We start from the raw sequence: 17,322 nt of genomic DNA on the forward strand, positions 1-17,322 counted from the left end.
CATTGGAGTAAGAATACAACGGTGAGAGATGTTAAAGCTGAAGTACTAGTATGTTTTGTTCATGTTAATGAAGCATCACTCATTATTACCAATAAACTCATTTTAATACTATCTTAATCAAAATTTAAACTAGCATCTTTCGAAGCATTCTTTCTTTTCATGATGAAATATTTCAAGTACTTGATTTCCGAAACTAAACCCGAGTATGACGGACTGCATTTCTAATCAGGCCTATAGATTGGGTACTAAGATTAGAGATGCGACACTCATCTGGGGAATACTGTAATACAGAATTGTAGTGCTGTAGCCGTGGTAGAGGGAATATTCCAAGATGGTCTTCTAGGCCAGACTGGATTTTCCTGGCACCCAGGCTATGCTCACAGAGCACTGAAGTGGATGCTATCAGTCCCCGGATTTGACCCACCGTCCCAACAGTTTCGCGCACGTGACCGATATCGGGGTGACACAAACGCACGGATTGCATCATCTAGAGTGATTGAGTCAGAACTATGGAGTATCGGGCCTGAAAAATTGACGGATAAATATACACACAGTTAACCAGTTTTTCATCTTGCAACAACCAAAATGGCACCCAAAAGATCGTACAGTCTAGAGACGGAGTTGGTGTTATCCAAATCTACCGACCAGTACAATGCCTCCGTGCCCCCCTTGTATCAATCGGCCACATTCAAACAGCCCTCGTTATCCAACATGGGAGAATACGATTATACAAGATCAGGCAATCCTACCCGTACCTACTTGCAGAACCACTTGGCCAAGGTTATGAAGGCCACCCACACCTACGCAGTGACTTCTGGTATGGGGTGTCTCGATGTGATCACCAGGCTCTTGAAGCCAGGGGATGAAGTTATTGCTGGCGATGATTTATATGGTGGCACCCACAGATTGTTGACCTACTTGCACAAGAAGGGAGACGTCAAGTTGGGTCACTACGACACTACCGACACCGAGTTGATCAAGTCCAAGATCACCACCAGCACCAAGATGATTTTCTTGGAGTCCCCCACCAATCCGTTGATCAAGGTGGTAGATGTCCGTTCCATTGCCCAGTACGCGCACCAGGTGAATCCAGATGTGATAGTGGTGTTTGACAACACCATGATGTCGCCTGTGTTGATGACCCCCTTGGATTTGGGGGTGGATATCCAATACGAGTCCGCTACCAAGTACCTCAACGGCCACCACGATATCATGGCAGGTGTGCTTGCCACCAGATCTGACAAGTTGGCCGAGCAGTTGTTTTTTGTCATAAATTCCACGGGATGTGGGTTGTCTCCTTTCGACTCATGGCTCTTATGTAGAGGGTTGAGAACTCTCGCCATCAGAGTTGAAAGACAACAACAGAATTGCAGCAAGATTGCCGAATTCCTTCAGAACATTGGCTTCAAGGTGAGATACCCCGGATTGAAGTCGCATCCTCAGCACGAGTTGCACAATTCAATGTGCAGAGGTTATGGAGGAGTGTTGAGTTTTGAAACCGGTAGTATCAAAATCTCGGAAAAGATCGTGGAGAGCACGGAAATTTTCGGAATTGCTGTTTCCTTTGGATGTGTCAACTCTCTTATCTCCATGCCATGCAAGATGTCCCACGCCTCCATCGACGCAAAGACCAGAGAAGAAAGAGCCCTTCCTGAAGATTTGATCCGATTATGCATCGGGATCGAAAACTGTGACGACTTGATCGACGATTTGCATAAGGCGTTGTTGAAGAGCGGTGCCGTAAAGGTAAATGAAAGAGACGAGCTTTTCAATGCCGTTGGAATCGAGGCCAAGTTATAGAGCTTAGAAATACTACAACCACCAATACTATGATCAAACCTGTAGACTCTCCCAACCTGTAAATGGCTTCTGTGGATTATATGCAGGTGCCCAAATACCAACGCGTTATTTGGTGGCGCGTTTGATTGATCATCTTCTACTCCAGTTGATTAAGAGTTTACCGCTACGAAAGCATCTATTTGTTACCTATTCATCAGATACTATCATGCCTATCCAACTTTCAACCGGTGCGTTGAGAGATATTTTCTCTATTTCGAAACAGGGCCAAGTCCAGGCTCCCATCACGGTCCAAGTTACGGCAACTAAGCCAGTCTTCTTGGAAAAAGAGTTGAAGAAGTACAGAGTGATGATGACCGATGGTGTCTACATTGCCCATGGATTGATGGATGAGCAATGTATGCCATATGTTAGCAACAACAATTTCACCAGATACTGTATCATCCAAATCAAGCAATATAGCGTGTTCTCTACCCAGAAACACTTGGTCTTGATAAAGGACGTGGAACTTTTGAGCTCTGAGGGTGAAAAGGTTCAACAGAAAGATTTCATCAACGTCGATACCTATTTTGCTGAACACCCAGAAGATGACTACTTGGGATTGAGTAAAAAGTCCGAATCTCCTGCGCCAGCTTCCTTTGAACAACCACAACAACCTCCAAAGCAACAGCCACAGTATCCTCCAGGATCTGCTCCTGTAGGATCCAAGCCACCAGGCAGAATTGCTCCAATTGAATCATTGTCTCCTTACCAAAACCAATGGACTATCAAGGCAAGAGTGTCTTACAAGGGTGATCTCAGAACTTGGTCTAATGCTAAAGGAGAAGGAAAGTTGTTCAGTGTGAACTTCTTAGATGAGTCGGACGAAATTAAGGCTACAGCTTTCAATGACGTTGCTGAAAAACTTTACAAGCTTTTGGAAGAAGGAAAGGTTTATTATATTAGTAAGGCAAGAGTTCAAACTGCCAAGAAACAGTTCAATCACTTATCACATCCATATGAGTTAGCTTTTGAAAGAGATACCGAAGTCACTGAATGTTTCGACACCGCCAACGTTCCAACCTTGAATTTCTCCTTCGTCAAATTAAACCAGATTCAAAACCTTGAAACTAATGCTATTGTCGATGTTATTGGTGCTTTGAAGACTGTCAACCCATCCTTTCAAATTACCGCGAAATCAACTGGAAAGGCTTTCGACAGAAGAAATGTAACTATTGTTGACGACACTGGGTTTGCAATTGACGTGGGATTATGGAACAGTACCGCTATCGACTTCAGCATTCCCGAGGGTTCCGTTGTTGCTTTCAAAGGTTGTAAAGTTCAAGAGTTTAACGGAAAATCCTTAACTTTGACCCAGGCGGGTACCATGGTCGCAAACCCAGAAACACCAGAATCTTACCAATTGAAAGGATGGTATGATCACCAAGGTATCAACGAAAACTTCAAGAGTTTGAAGGTTGAGACTGGTTCCAACCAAGTCAGCAACCGTAAAACTATTGCCGAGGCAGAAGAAGAGAACTTAGGTAAATCTGATAGACCAGATTACTTTTCCATCAAGGCCACAATTGGGTTCACAAAAGTTGATAACTTCTGTTATCCTGCTTGTTCAAACGAATCTCAAAACCAATCTACTCAAAAATCAGGCCAAGTTAACACTTGTAACAGAAAATTAATCGAGCTCAATGATGGCTCCTGGAAATGTGAAAGATGTGACTTGACTTTCAGTGAACCTACTTACCGTTACATTTTCAATTGTTCAGTTATGGATAACACCGGTCAATTATGGCTCACTTTGTTTGATCAAGAAGCACATAAATTGTTCGGCGTTGATGCCAGTGTGTTAAAGAAGTACCAACAAGATGAGGCTGATGGCGTAGGCAAGAATTTTACTGAACTTACCTCAAGTATTTTGTTCAAAGAGTACTCTTTCAGAGTCAGAGCAAGACAAGACAACTACAATGATAATGTGAGAATAAGGTACCAAGCCGTGGGGCTTGATTATCTTGATTATAATCAGGAGGCCGACGCTTTATGTAAAGAGTTGGAAGCTTTGTTGGGTTAATTAGTTGTTGGTGTGTCCATTTTGATTTGGAAATTATGTTTGTATTTTAATGTATGCTGATTAAGAGCTGTAATCAATCATTCCGTTGTATTCTAGCCAGAATCTTTTCAACACATCATTTGCTTGACGTTGGCCTCTGGTCAACATAAGCTTGTTCAAAAACTGATCAGCGCCATTCTGAGAAATTTTCTCATTAGTCTTGATTAATGACTCCACAATAGCCTTCAAACTTCTTTTTGACAGAAGTGGGTGTTTTACAATCAAACACCTAAATATTGGGTAATAGTAATCTAGATTGGACCTGGGACTATCCAAAAATGAGCTTAGCAATTTTTCGACAACACAGTAATTCAAAGGGCTCCCTTTTATAATCAAGTTGTCCATTAACCACAAAATTCTCTCTTGATCGGAAATGTTTCCTTTTTTCAATGTAATAACGTTAGTCCAAAACTTCGCAACAGACTTCACTAGAAATGCTTCATGGTATTGAAGACTCAAAAGAGCAAATTCTAGAATCTGCGACTCAAAAACTGATAAATGTACCAACAAGCCTGGTACTTTTTCTAAGATTGTCGAGAAGAATTCTATTGATGCTTTCATTAAATCAATATCTTCGATAAAAATAGATGGCTTTGTAAGAAATAACTGAGAGATTAATTGATCAATCATTTCAGATGTTAAGACTTTTGCTTTCGTAATGACAACAGTTTCGAGCAATTTAAAAATATAAGGTACCGAAGGTAAATTGCACAGATTAAATTTCACTATTAGAAAATTCAAAATCACATCCAATTCGAAATTAAATGGGCCATTAATAGGCTCACTTAACCCACTTTTCAATATATTGCAACATTTTTCAGTCACCAAAGTATTGTTGACTATTGGAGGGAAGGATAATGCGAATCGATTAATTATCGAGATTATCAAAGGTTTAATCTCCAAGGAATCCCCAGCCCAGTATTCGTTAGTTGCCAAAATTTCATTTGGAGTTAGGTAATCTTNCAAATCTTCCGGTAGTTGTGAGGCTTTACCAACCTCGTTAACACAAGATAACAAACTGATTATGTAATCTTCAATGTTTTCCAGCGCTGTTTCCAGAGCTATTAATGTGTCAATGTTGTCCATAACATTGATAGATGCTTCGTTGATCCCGAGTAACAAGGCCGAAACGACTTCTCCAAACTTCTCTGGGTTCTTCATTGAGTGGGCAATTGAAATATATGAATTTACCAATCTTTCTCTTATTAAATTGTCTACCTCAATATTCTTAATCATTGCCATCAATATCACATTGATGTTAGGCAAGAACACTATCAAACTTTGTTTCGAATCCTGGCAAATCTTTAGAACAGTTTTGGAAGCGATCAAAGACACATTTTTTGATTCTTTTCCTTGACTCAAGATGATTGAGAATAAAAAATTGAAAGTTGAAGTCAAATACTGGGTTCCAATTTCAGTCTTGAAGAAAAATGGAATAGCCGAAAGAAAATTGAGTAGGCTCATCTGAATCTGCCTGCTTGAATCTGAAATTTTTTCAAAGACTTCAATCAAATTGTTGCTGAACATTTGTTCTATGAATGGGATTAGCTCCTGCGTAGTGTCATCATCATAAAAGGTCAAGTCATCAGTAATCTTGTAGAGCAAATAAATTGAGGCCTCAAGATCAGAATGCGTCAGTATTTCTTGAGCATTGGGTAGGTTAGATAGTATACTTTGGCAAAGATTGGAATATAACTGAGTATTGAGTAACGAGTACAAAAAGTTGAACAAGTCGGATACCTGTAGTCTATAATGAACAAACTCGTTTGATGCCCCTCTAAAATATCTGCATTTCGTCCAATAAATATTACTGATCCGAATCAAAAGCTCATTCCTTCTGATCAAAAACTCATCATAATTCTCTTTTAATAATTCTTTGACCACACTAGAGTCATCGATGTATATGTTGATGATCTCTTCCCAAAAACCCAAGAAGAGCTCACTTATCGCTTCATCCGCAGTCGGATTTCCCGGTATACCAGATAAATTCAAGGCAATTTCCACAATTCTGTATACAGAATCATTAACAATGTTCCTAGATAAATGTACTATGATCATATTCAAAAATGCGATCAATAAATTGATGAAATTTTCAATCTCCATCGTATGTTCTTCATACTCATCCTTATTAAGAATATAGTGCTCAATGAAATATAAACCGAATTGGCCCTCGTCGAATAAGATTGAATTTATCAAGGGTTTAACTTCTGCCAAAATGCGTGGATTGGTCTCTATTATTTCTGTCAAGATTGTAAAAATTTTGTTAAATAACTCGAAGTCCTCATCTTCAATTCTTTCAGTATGATCAATTTGAGATATTAAGATTTGAATTAATAGCTGTACGTCGTTTGGAGTGTAACGTTGTTTTGAGTTCGCTTCTGCATTGCTAATGTAAATTACCCAAGCATTGATACCGTCCAACATTGCGGCTTTGATTTGTCTCGACGCATTTGTCGATGAAACGGTTTTTAATAACTCATTGAATTTGATGAAAATAGAATCATATATGACTTGGTGCAATTCTTGAGAAGATTCATCCCGCTTGCTGATATCTTCCACAAGAATTGAGTTCATAAGGAAAAGTAGTAACACCTGAACTTCTCCCAAGGATTGCAAGTTCGAGTGACCAAACTTACTGAATAATTGTTCTATAGGATCGGTAGAAGCATAAAAATGATTCGTGAATAGAAGTGATACATTACTTAGTAACTTTTTTATCACAAACAAATTCCCTTCAAATTCACTTCTATCTGTTACGCTAGAAAGCAAAAGGATATGATCGAACAACTCCGAGAAGAATTGTTGTAAATCTTGCACATCCACTGTGATTTTGGGTCCGAGGTGAGTGTTGATGAAAACAGTGTAGGTCAATGCACCAAAGTATTTGCAACTTTTGGATTGCTGTTGTAGGAGTAATTGTGCTAACTTATAGCCATCGGAAGACCTTTGGATGACTTGTAATTGATCCTGTATGCCTCTGATCTGGGTTGAATCATTACTGGAGTATAAAGTTTCAATACTCTGGGGTTAGTAGGAACAGAAAATGGGAATCATGGCTCCGGTACATACAGCTATCACTTGATCTATACTCCAAGAATTGGACATGACTGGAGTCTAAAGAACTTGTATTGGCACAAATCATCATGTGAGCAGTCGCTTCACGTGAAAAATGTCACGCTCCAACGATGGTTTCAATATCTCTGTGTGCAGGAAGTTGGAAGACTTCAACTCAGCCACGTTCGGAAACAGCTTATAGCTTAACTAATAGGAGATTGTTTAGTTCATCTATCGGTGGATTGCCAGGCAATACTTTCTGTATGATGTCAATAATTGTGCCAATTTTTCTTTCCTTTCAGTGTAATATTTATTTCCTTGAATGAGCGTTTGTAATTACTATGTTCTTGTGGGTCAAGAACAATTTTATCCTCTATGTCACCTCACCAATACCGTCTTCAGAAGACAGAGCTTGTTTTCATACTTTATTTCAGTGCATCGATAGCTGTTAATCCCTACATCACAGTATACCATTGCAATCAAGTTCTACATTTACCATCGACTCAACTAACGAATGTGTAGTTCTATCAAAACAAGAGTATCGCTATTCGAAGATGGTTGTCTTACCAACACTCAACCATACCCAAGCTAGAACAGAATAGGTTACAATTTGCAAGTGTTCGTCATCTTCGCAGCTCAGGCCAGAAACATAGGTACTATTTTGTGGTNTAACAATTACAGGTTAGACATTTATCGTGGTAATGAAGCCACACGACTTAGCGGCATTTTCGCGCTAACTTGCCAATGATTGCGAGCGCCCAAAACAGACAGGTCATCTAATGGTCAGATAACCAGCATTTTTACACGTGACTCGTTGCCTGTCTTAATTGAAGCATAACTAAGGCCAATCGCAGAAAAGCATTTCCACACAAGCACCACCTTTCGCTAAGTATATTTGCAGACTACCATCTTATAATGTCTAGAGTATCGAGAGGCCAGTGTGCCAACTGTACGTGCTCTCCAGGGTTGTTGTCACGTTCCAACCGTCGCTCCTCCCTTTTTGCGCAAAAGATTAATATCAAAAGAACAAACAGTGGAGTTGGGGGTTCCAGAAGTGGTTCCAGAAAGGCATCTGTTTTCACCATCGATGCCAGTCTGTTATGTGTTCCTGAAACCAAGGAAATCAACACTTCCAAGAGATTAGAGGCTTTGAGATTGCAGATGGCCGAATACAACCTTGGGGTCTATATTATACCATCGGAAGACCAGCATCAATCCGAGTATGTTTCTGCTATTGACCAAAGAAGAAGTTTTATTAGTGGATTCCTGGGAAGTGCCGGTATTGCTATTGTTACGAGAGATTTGACTTGTATGAATGATGTTCCTGAAGGTTTGGCTGCCCTTTCTACTGATGGCCGTTACTTCAATCAAGCCAACAACGAATTAGATTTTAACTGGTTATTGTTAAAACAAAGATCTACGAACCAGCCTACCTGGGAAGAATGGACAGTAAACCAAGCCATTCAGTTAAGTTTGGATAGCGGCTCGAAGGTAAACATCGGTGTGGACCCCAAATTGATTTCACCAGGTGTGTTCCAACACTTCTCAACTTTGATTGCCTCTAGTTTGTCTAAGAATGAAGCGAACAAGAAGGCGGAAGTCGAGTTTGTGGCAATCAACGATAACTTGGTCGACAAAATCTGGGAAACATTTGAGACAGTTCCTTCGGTTAAGAGAGAAAAGGTTTTTAAATTGGATGAAAAGTTTAGTGGCGAGTCCACTGCGGATAAGATTGAAAGGGTTAAGAAGTTTGCATTCAAAAACTATATCGATGGTTTAGTTGTCACTGCTTTGGACGAAATTGCTTGGTTGTTGAACTTGCGTGGGCAAGACATCGAATACAATCCCGTTTTCTTCTCTCATTTGATAATTACAAAGGAGAATGGTACAAAATTATTCATAAACCGTGATGGTCTTGATAGTGACGTCTTGGAATACTTGAAGGCCAATAATATTAGTGTGGAACCTTATGAGTCGTTCTATTCGTCATTATTCTCCATTTCAAAGGACTTCAACCTTACCAACAAGCAATTTTTAATACCTTCTAATACCAACTGGGAAGTTCTCAGAAACTTGAAATGCTCTTATACTGAAGTGCTGTCTCCAATTGAAGAATTGAAATCCATCAAGAATGCAGTAGAGATTAATGGTGCCAAATCTGCCCACTTGAAGGATGGAAGAGCTTTGATCAAATTTTTTGCATGGTTGGAACAACAATTAGTTGACAACCAAGAGTTGATAGATGAGTGTGCTGCAGATGATAAATTGACCGAGTTTAGAAAAGAAGAAGAGAATTTCAAGGGATTGTCATTCGCCACTATCAGTGCCACTGAAGCAAATGGTGCTATCGTCCACTATTCTCCAACTAGAGGTGCTTGCTCCACCATAAATCCTAACAAAATGTACTTGAATGATTCAGGTTCTCAATTTTTGGAAGGTACTACTGATACCACAAGAACCGTTCATTTCGGACAACCAACGTATGCTGAGTCTAAGAATTACACTCTCGTTTTGAAAGGAAATATCGCTTTGTCTACATTGAAATTCCCTGAAGCAACTTCCGGTAACTTGATTGATTCAATTGCTAGACAATATTTGTGGAAATTTGGTTTGGATTACGGACATGGTACTTCGCACGGTGTTGGTTCTTTCTTGAATGTTCATGAAGGACCAATTGGAATTGGCCCAAGACCAAATGCAGCTAACCACTTAAAGGTCGGTCAAATACTTTCTAATGAGCCTGGATATTATGAAGAGGGTGAATATGGTATTCGTATTGAGAATGTTATGGTCATTAAGGACAGTGGATTGATTTACGGTGGTAAGCATTTCTTTGAATTTGAAACCATAACCAGAGTTCCTCTCTGCAAGAGATTGATTAATGTGGATATGTTGGATGAAGAAGAAATTGCCTGGATTAATGGATACCATAACACTATCTGGAGAGAATTAAACGAATCATTTGATCCAAAGAGCTATGTTTATAGATGGTTTAGAAGAGAAACTAGTCCCTTGGTCAAGAAGAGGTAATTTGGTTGAATATGAACGGAATAATGATATTGGAATAGTTTTTAAATCTATATAGGTAACGAATGATCTCTTAATTTCCTACCAGTGTAAGTGTTCCAAAAAAATGTAATGCGTCAAATGAATAGCCAGAAGAACGATGTTTATTAATATATCACTCTTCAAAAAGAATTTGAATTTCCTCGATCCTTCTCTTCCTTCTTTCTTCCTCTTCAGCACCGACAGCCTCTCCAATTTGTTTTTTTCTCTCTTGAATTTTAAGCATCTTCGTTTCAATACTATTTTCCACGATAAAACGAATAACTTTCACAGTTTCATTCTGGCCAATTCTATGAATTCTATCAATAGCTTGATCTTCAACACTTGGTGACCACCAAGGATCCATCATAAAGGCCCTGGAAGCAGTAGTTAAATTTAAGCCAACACCACCAGCTTTCAACGAAAGGAGCAATATAGTTATCTTATCTATCGTTTTATCATTAGTATTAAATTTCTCCAACACCTTTTCCCTCTCTCCCAATTGAAGCCTACCATCAAACTTGTAGACAATAAAGTCCTTACCTCCTTGAAGTTTAATTTCGTTCTCGATAATATCCAAATAAGAAGAAAATTGAGAGAAAACGATAACCTTCTCTCCTGGATTCTGAAGTTTAAGTGATCTGAGATGTCCCATTAATGCTTGAATTTTAGAAGATGCCCTATCCGGATCATATAGATAAAGTTGAAATTTGAACTTCTCGCTGGGATCAGTAACATCCACATTTGTATGAAACCGGATCTCTTTTTTACTGGTTTCTTTTGATCTGACCTTAAAGAGCTTGTACTTCGAAACAGATTCCCTGCAATTGGGACAGAATGATTCTTTGCTTTGTCGATTTTGGAAATCGATGTGCTCGATTAAGCAAGTCAAACAAAACTGATGCCCGCAAGGAGTAATAACCATTTCTCCAAGATGAATTGGAGATTGTGTGCAGATTGAACACTCCGAGTCTGTCAAATTAACCTTATCAAATAATGAGTACATCACTTTGTTGGATTCGGATTCGTTTGCAAATCCTTCATTCGTAATTTTTTTGGTGACAAACTCTTTCATTTCTTCCTTAATATTATCATTCTCGTCATTATTATCATCCTCCATATCGTGTTGAGTTCCCACGAGATCCATATGACAGCATATCTGTCTTAGTCTGAGAATATGGGTTAAGATTTGAGAATACTGTTTCAAAAGTTGACCCGACTGCATACCTTCCTTAAATGATTTATTTGCCCGAGCTTTGAACCAGTTGTATAGTTTTTCTTCCTTCTGATTGAAATTTATCTCTTCAATTATCACTTCTTTTGGTGGCAATTCAACCATCGGCCTTCCATCTTTCTGTTTCATATTTTTAGTTCTTCTAAGAAAAATTGGTTCCAAAATCGACTTGATAACATCTAAAGTTTGGGAAATCTTCTTTTGCTCAAAAGGTAAGGTCACAAATGTTTTCCAATAGGAGAAATTACACCAAGGGTCAAGCTCTAAAAACTTAACTAATGAGTACAAATCATCAAGACGGTTGATAATTGGTGTGCCAGTTAATGCCCATTTCCTTTGCAGTGACAACTCATAAATAGATTTTGCACTTTTAGTGCTTCGATTTCTTATGTTGTGAGCTTCATCCAAAATAATTCGGAAATAACTGACTGAATAAAGGCCCATTTGGGGGAGATGACCTTCGTTATTTCTATGCTTTGAGATTCTTGTAAATTCATTTACTAACGTACCATATGTCGTAAGCATTACGAGCGGGATGCTTGACGACTTATTGCATAATCTCGATTTTAAGTTATTCTCGGTTGAATCACCATAATAAATATAGCAATAATGGTTCTCGTTGTTATTTGCTTTGTCAAACTCCAGTTTCCACTGGGAGAGAAGAGACATTGGTACCACGATGAGGGTTGTTCTTGATGCGTAAGGTAGTCTAAAGGCATTAGATATTGGATCTGTATCATATGGAACTGAATTAATAAGTGAGAGAGCTGAGATTGTCTTACCTAGACCCATTTCATCTGCCAAAATCCCTCCCTTTAGCGTTGATTTAATAAGTGGCTTTTCCACAGATAATTCACCATTATACATGTTGGCATAAAAGTATTTTGCCGATGATTGAGATTGAGATTGAGACTGAGTAGATTCAGGAGTTGCTGATTGTGCTGAAGTATCTCTTGGCCATTTGTATCTCCTCCACAAAGGGTTCATCATTCCTTCTTCTCTCTCTTTAATACTGTTCTTTGACTGTGTAGATAAGGAGGAGCTGTTGTCTGCCTCAGATGCCAACACTTCTAAAGTGGAGACTTCCTTCTCTCTAGTGAGCATCCATGAAAGTCCATGTTTTTGATATGGTCTCAAATCTAACTTAAAGTTGGAACTAGGTGGTTTAGTCGTTTCGGGCAAACTATTGAGTAAGCTTGATTGATTGTTTTCTTGATAGAACTGCTTCAATTGATCAAGACTGACATGATCAACTGGTTTAACTTCTGGTGCCTCTTCATCTAATTCACTATCGGTATCCAAGCTGATGGGGTCGGCCTCGTTAGCATCAGATGTTACTGTTTCGTCTCGTACTTCGGGCTCAATCGGTTGATCATCCATATGCTTTGTAGGTTTGATGCTGAGTTTCTCAAATAATTTTGAAAGTGCAAATTGTCTTAACCTTAGAACTGATTCATTTTCGGATTCTGCCCCGAAGTCAAAATTCGACTTTATTGTCTGAGTCTTTTGTTTTTTGAACACCTTCAAATCACCAGAAGCATCAGCTTCCACACTGTTAATCTTAAATGCCGTGTTCTTCAAGAATATATCCACTTGAATAAAAAATGAATCACCAGTAGATAGTCTCTTTTTTGTGCTTTCAATGACAGTTGCGTCAAAGGAAGAGATGTCTAGATCAAGTAATGGCGAAAATATCCGGGTCAAATCTTCAGGGATTCTTGCAATCTCTCTTCCTAAATCAGACCCATTTTTGGGGCATGTACATAACCGGATAATTGAGCTATTGCTCATATTTGACTTCTTTGGGATAAGACGTTTAATTGTAAGCTTTTCGCCGAATTCGAGAGGCTTCATAGTTGGACGAGTGGCCCATGCTTGGATTGGAAGTGATCCAATAAACTTTCGCCACAGTTGAGTATCTATCTCTTTCTTTATTTTGGACGATTCGGCATGCATTCGATGGTATAAGTTGTCAATTTGGGTCACTGGATCTTCCTCCAACATTCTTTTGCTGGATTCCGGAGAGGTGAAATCATCTTGCAATAGGTTTGTCATTTCTTCAGGATCTATTCCGTTGAGATACTCATTGATGGAAAGTCGAATATAATTTGGCTTATTGAAATGCTTCTTGAATAAAAATCTGAGCACCCTAGGAGACAAAGTTCCAACTGAGTTTGAAATCTGGCTTTCAAAAAGCTCGAATTTAGCTTTGTCTGAAGTGGTTTGTGCCGAAGTTGTGCTATCATTACTCAATGTGGTAGCAGATGTATTACGCTCCTGGTTGATGGAAGTATTGATGGGTTCTTCCTCGTCGCTATCTGCGACAAAAAGGGACTCATTTGGGGTATGCTCTTGTGAGTTTGACCTTGGCTGGGGGGTGGCTATCGAGTCTATGAAGAATCGCTTCTTTTCCACCGGCATCTTTGATTCACGTCTTACTCCATCTCCAATCTTTAAACGCGTAGGGTGATTCACGTGATAGATAAGTGATGGCGATGTACCGAAAGATGGACCAGATAAAAAACGTTTGATTTCCGTGGTATTTAGAAGAGGCACCACATGTCTTAATCCTAGCAAACACTCGTAGAGTGGCCACGGTAATTGTGTGGCAATATTCGCTGGAGCGCTCGAAATAAGGAGTTATTGAATAGGGATATGGCTTTCTTTCGACAGCAAATTGGCAGAAATAGATCAAGTTGCTGCGAAATAATGCCCATGGCTGGCTCCGCTACAGAACCCGCGATCTTTCACGTATTTGTGGGTAAAATGGAGTGCCAGAGACAGATGCTCGTTCATACTGGCTAATTCTGGTTTTGGTGGGGGAGGGGCACGCGTGGTACAGCTGATGCTCGAGTCCCCCATCATCCCCATCTTTCATATATAAGCCCAACGAAGGACGTTCGGTTCGGCCACAGAGATGCCACAGATACGCTTCAAGCAGCTAGGAGAGTCTGGGCTTCATGTGTCACCACTAATCATTGGGTGTGCGGGTTACGGCAGCAAGAACTGGGCACAGTGGGTAATGGACGATGAGGAGGAAATCTTCCGAATACTCAAAAAAGCCTATGACGTCGGACTCAGGACGTTTGATACCGCCGACTTGTATTCGAATGGTACGTCTGAGATGCTCCTCCGCAAGTTTTTGGCCAAGTTTAACATTCCTCGGTCAAAGGTGGTGATTCTTTCGAAGGTATACTTCCCTATCAATCCCGACGCCAACGGGGCTCGCATCAACGAGGGCGACGACGACTTTGTTGAGTTCGAGTGGGCCAACTCGCGTGGGTTGTCGCGGAAATACTTGTTTGATGCTGTTGCAGCCTCGGTGGACCGATTGGGAACATATATCGATGTGCTTCAGATCCACAAGCTCGACAAGTCCACGCCCAAAACCGAGATCATGAGGGCACTCCACGACATCGTGTGCCAGGGCCAGGTGCGTTACATCGGTGCGTCTTCCATGAAGGCGGTGGACTTTGTCCAGTTGCAATTTATTGCTGATAAGTACAACTGGACCAAGTTTATCAGCATGCAGAACTTCTACAATTTGCTCGCACGCGAGGAGGAACGAGAAATGATTCCATTCTGCCACCACAACGAGTTGGGACGGGTGGCAGTCATTCCGTGGTCGCCCAACGCCCGGGGCATCTTGGCACGTCCCCTCGATGCGGTTTCGCAGCATAACCGTTCGACAGACACCGACCCCACCATCGAAGGCGTGGGGCTCCATGTGTTGACTGAAGCCGACCGGGAGATCATTACCCGAGTGGAGAGCGTTGCCAAACGCCACCAGGTGAGTATGGCGGTTGTGGCCACCAGCTGGGTGATTGGCAAGGGTGCTATTCCTATTGTGGGGATCAATTCGGAGGCGAGGGTGGACGACATTCTCGGTGCGGTAGCGCTTCAGTTGACGGAAGACGAGATGTCGTACTTGGAGGAGCCGTACGTGCCCAAAGTCGCACTCGATTAGGAGTCACTAGGACCGAAGAGTCATCAGAATGGCCAGGGCTGAAGAGTCATGGCTTGGCCATTTCTGCTTTGGCAGTGCCAATTTCTATACCATCGTAGCAATCCGATCATTGGACACCCTACACTGGGAGTCGGAGCCTACACTTGTGGGGTAGTGGTATTTTCCCGGAGTAGCCTTGTCGTACGGTTATGGCAATAATAGCATGGACCCTCTAATAAATGACTCGTGACGCACGACAGCTGGCAGACGTATCTCCACGCATCCCAATCCACGCTGTACGACGCAATCCCAAAAAACCCAGTCTTCTACACTACCTAACAAACCCCGGACTCGCTGTCTCCATCCACTAGCACTTTTTGACGTCCCGGCCACGCCCGTGCGCCTCCCCGCCGTTTGCTAACGGCAGCATACGGCGACTCCTCGAGGCATTTGGCGCCAGAAGCCCCGGTCTCGGAACATCCGAAGCCACAGATACTCCTGCTTATCCCCACATATACCCGGAAGTACCTCTTCACCCTGCATCTACATTTTTCAGCTCCGATTACTCATCTGTAGATAAGTGCGCATATATAACCATCCAGATCTGGCGGCTAAACATTATCGCCACCACCACCATGACCCAAGCCAAAGATTTGACCCACTTGTTATCGCAGGAAGCGCTCTCCAGAAACCCCTCCCGCCTCAAGTCTGCCTTCAAGTACTACAGCCAGGAAGGCATGTCGTTTTTGGGAGGCGGCTTGCCTTTGCCTGACTACTTCCCGTTCGATAAGATTATCGCCGAGGTGCCCACGCCAGGCTTTGCCAACGGCATTGGCGCCAAAATCACCGACGCCGACAAGACGGTCATCGAGATCAACAAGCGTGCCCACGACAACGACCCGCAAGACAAACACATCGAGTTGGCCCGTTCGTTGCAGTACGGGTTCACCGAGGGCCACACCGAGCTCGTCGAGTTCTTGAAGGAACACACCAGGATGATCCACAACGTGCCATACAAGAACTGGAACCTCATCACCTCGGTGGGCAGTACTGAGGGCTGGGAATCCACCTTGAGAACGTTTGTCAACCGAGGCGATTCTATCTTGGTGGAGGAGTACACCTTCGCGTCAGCATTGGAAACTGCCCATGCCCAAGGCATCAACACCATCCCGGTGCCAATGGACAGTGAGGGCCTCATTCCCGATGCGCTTGCCACCGTGTTGGACGGCTGGACTGGTCCAAAGCCAAAGTTGTTGTACACCATCTGTACCGGACAGAACCCTACCGGATCCAGTTTGAGCACGGAAAGAAGACACCAGATCTACGAGATTGCCAAGAAGCACGACATATTGATCATCGAAGATGAGCCCTACTACTTCTTGCAGATGGAAACTTACACCCGCGACAAGGCGCTCAGAGAAAGCAAGAAGGTCCACTCGCACGAAGAGTTTGTCAAGGCCATGGTTCCTTCGTTTATCTCCATCGACACCGAGGGTAGAGTCATTAGATTGGACTCGTTCTCCAAGGTGCTTGCTCCTGGAATCAGAATCGGCTGGATCGTGGGCCAGGACAACTTGTTGGAAAGATTCACCAGATACCATGAGGTTTCTATCCAAAACCCTTCGGGTATTGCCCAGTCCTTGACCAACGGTGTGTTGCAGAAATGGGGCCAGCCTGGATACTTGGACTGGTTGATCGGATTGAGAGCTGAGTACACCCACAAGAGAGACGTGGCTATCGATGCCATGGTGGAAAACTTCCCAGAGGAAGTTGTTTCCTACGTCGCTCCAGTGGCTGGTATGTTCTTTGCCTTCAACATCGATGCGTCCAAGCATCCTAAGTTCGTCGAGCTCGGGAGTGACCCATTGAAGATTGAGCTGTTGATCTACGAACAGGCCATCAAGCAAGGGTCGTTGATGATTCCAGGCTCCTGGTTCAAGGCTGATGGGCAATCGAACCCTCCACAAAAGCACTTGGTCGAGAACCCCCGTACCAAAACCGAATTCTTCTTCAGAGGTACTTACGCTGCCATTCCTTTAGACGAGTTGAAGCGTGGTATTGAGAAGTTCGGTAAGGCTATCAAAATAGAATTTGGACTTATTTAGTGATGACCTAGCAAGCCTATAGACTAATAGAAGTTCATAC

The 17,322-nt window shown here is 41.8% G+C and overlaps 7 protein-coding genes across 7 annotated transcripts; 5 read left to right on the forward strand and 2 right to left on the reverse strand.

Moving 5' to 3' along the window:
* Positions 1-407: 407 nt before the first annotated feature.
* On the forward strand, positions 408-1,851 carry CANTADRAFT_25573 (cystathionine beta-lyase). The gene has a single exon (XM_020207464.1). The coding sequence runs from the start codon at positions 586-588 to the stop codon at positions 1,798-1,800; it is 1,215 nt and encodes a 404-aa protein (XP_020064779.1). The 5' UTR covers positions 408-585; the 3' UTR covers positions 1,801-1,851.
* Positions 1,852-1,920: 69 nt separating this feature from the next.
* On the forward strand, positions 1,921-3,932 carry RFA1 (replication factor A subunit protein). Its single transcript, XM_020207465.1, has one exon. The coding sequence runs from the start codon at positions 2,006-2,008 to the stop codon at positions 3,857-3,859; it is 1,854 nt and encodes a 617-aa protein (XP_020064780.1). The 5' UTR covers positions 1,921-2,005; the 3' UTR covers positions 3,860-3,932.
* PDR6 (Pdr6p) lies at positions 3,920-7,003 on the reverse strand (the record flags this gene model as incomplete). The annotated part of the gene is made up of 2 exons (XM_020211978.1): positions 3,920-6,919; positions 6,968-7,003. 2 exons carry the CDS (start codon positions 7,001-7,003, stop codon positions 3,920-3,922), a joined length of 3,036 nt encoding a protein of 1,011 aa, XP_020064781.1.
* An 864-nt stretch (positions 7,004-7,867) lies between these two features.
* On the forward strand, positions 7,868-9,982 carry CANTADRAFT_5383 (aminopeptidase P; the record flags this gene model as incomplete). Its single annotated transcript, XM_020210258.1, has 1 exon — positions 7,868-9,982. The coding sequence occupies one exon, from the start codon at positions 7,868-7,870 to the stop codon at positions 9,980-9,982; it is 2,115 nt and encodes a 704-aa protein (XP_020064782.1).
* Positions 9,983-10,133: 151 nt separating this feature from the next.
* On the reverse strand, positions 10,134-13,286 carry CANTADRAFT_49600 (DNA helicase; the record flags this gene model as incomplete). Its single annotated transcript, XM_020209730.1, has 1 exon — positions 10,134-13,286. The coding sequence occupies one exon, from the start codon at positions 13,284-13,286 to the stop codon at positions 10,134-10,136; it is 3,153 nt and encodes a 1,050-aa protein (XP_020064783.1).
* An 862-nt stretch (positions 13,287-14,148) lies between these two features.
* Positions 14,149-15,198, forward strand: CANTADRAFT_5385 (aldo/keto reductase; the record flags this gene model as incomplete). The annotated part of the gene is made up of 1 exon (XM_020210261.1): positions 14,149-15,198. The coding sequence occupies one exon, from the start codon at positions 14,149-14,151 to the stop codon at positions 15,196-15,198; it is 1,050 nt and encodes a 349-aa protein (XP_020064784.1).
* A 614-nt stretch (positions 15,199-15,812) lies between these two features.
* Positions 15,813-17,282, forward strand: ARO8 (bifunctional 2-aminoadipate transaminase/aromatic-amino-acid:2-oxoglutarate transaminase; the record flags this gene model as incomplete). The annotated part of the gene is made up of 1 exon (XM_020209701.1): positions 15,813-17,282. One exon carries the CDS (start codon positions 15,813-15,815, stop codon positions 17,280-17,282), a length of 1,470 nt encoding a protein of 489 aa, XP_020064785.1.
* Between the last annotated feature and the right edge of the window lie 40 nt (positions 17,283-17,322).

This window comes from Suhomyces tanzawaensis, assembly GCF_001661415.1.
Source record: "Suhomyces tanzawaensis NRRL Y-17324 unplaced genomic scaffold CANTAscaffold_3, whole genome shotgun sequence".
Taxonomy (NCBI): domain Eukaryota; kingdom Fungi; phylum Ascomycota; class Pichiomycetes; order Serinales; family Debaryomycetaceae; genus Suhomyces; species Suhomyces tanzawaensis.

What these genes read in the sequence shown, in the direction of transcription:
- CANTADRAFT_25573 (XM_020207464.1), top strand. Translation starts at nt 586, where the DNA reads ATGGCACCCAAAAGATCGTACAGTCTAGAGACGGAGTTGGTGTTATCC.
- RFA1 (XM_020207465.1), top strand. Translation starts at nt 2,006, where the DNA reads ATGCCTATCCAACTTTCAACCGGTGCGTTGAGAGATATTTTCTCTATT.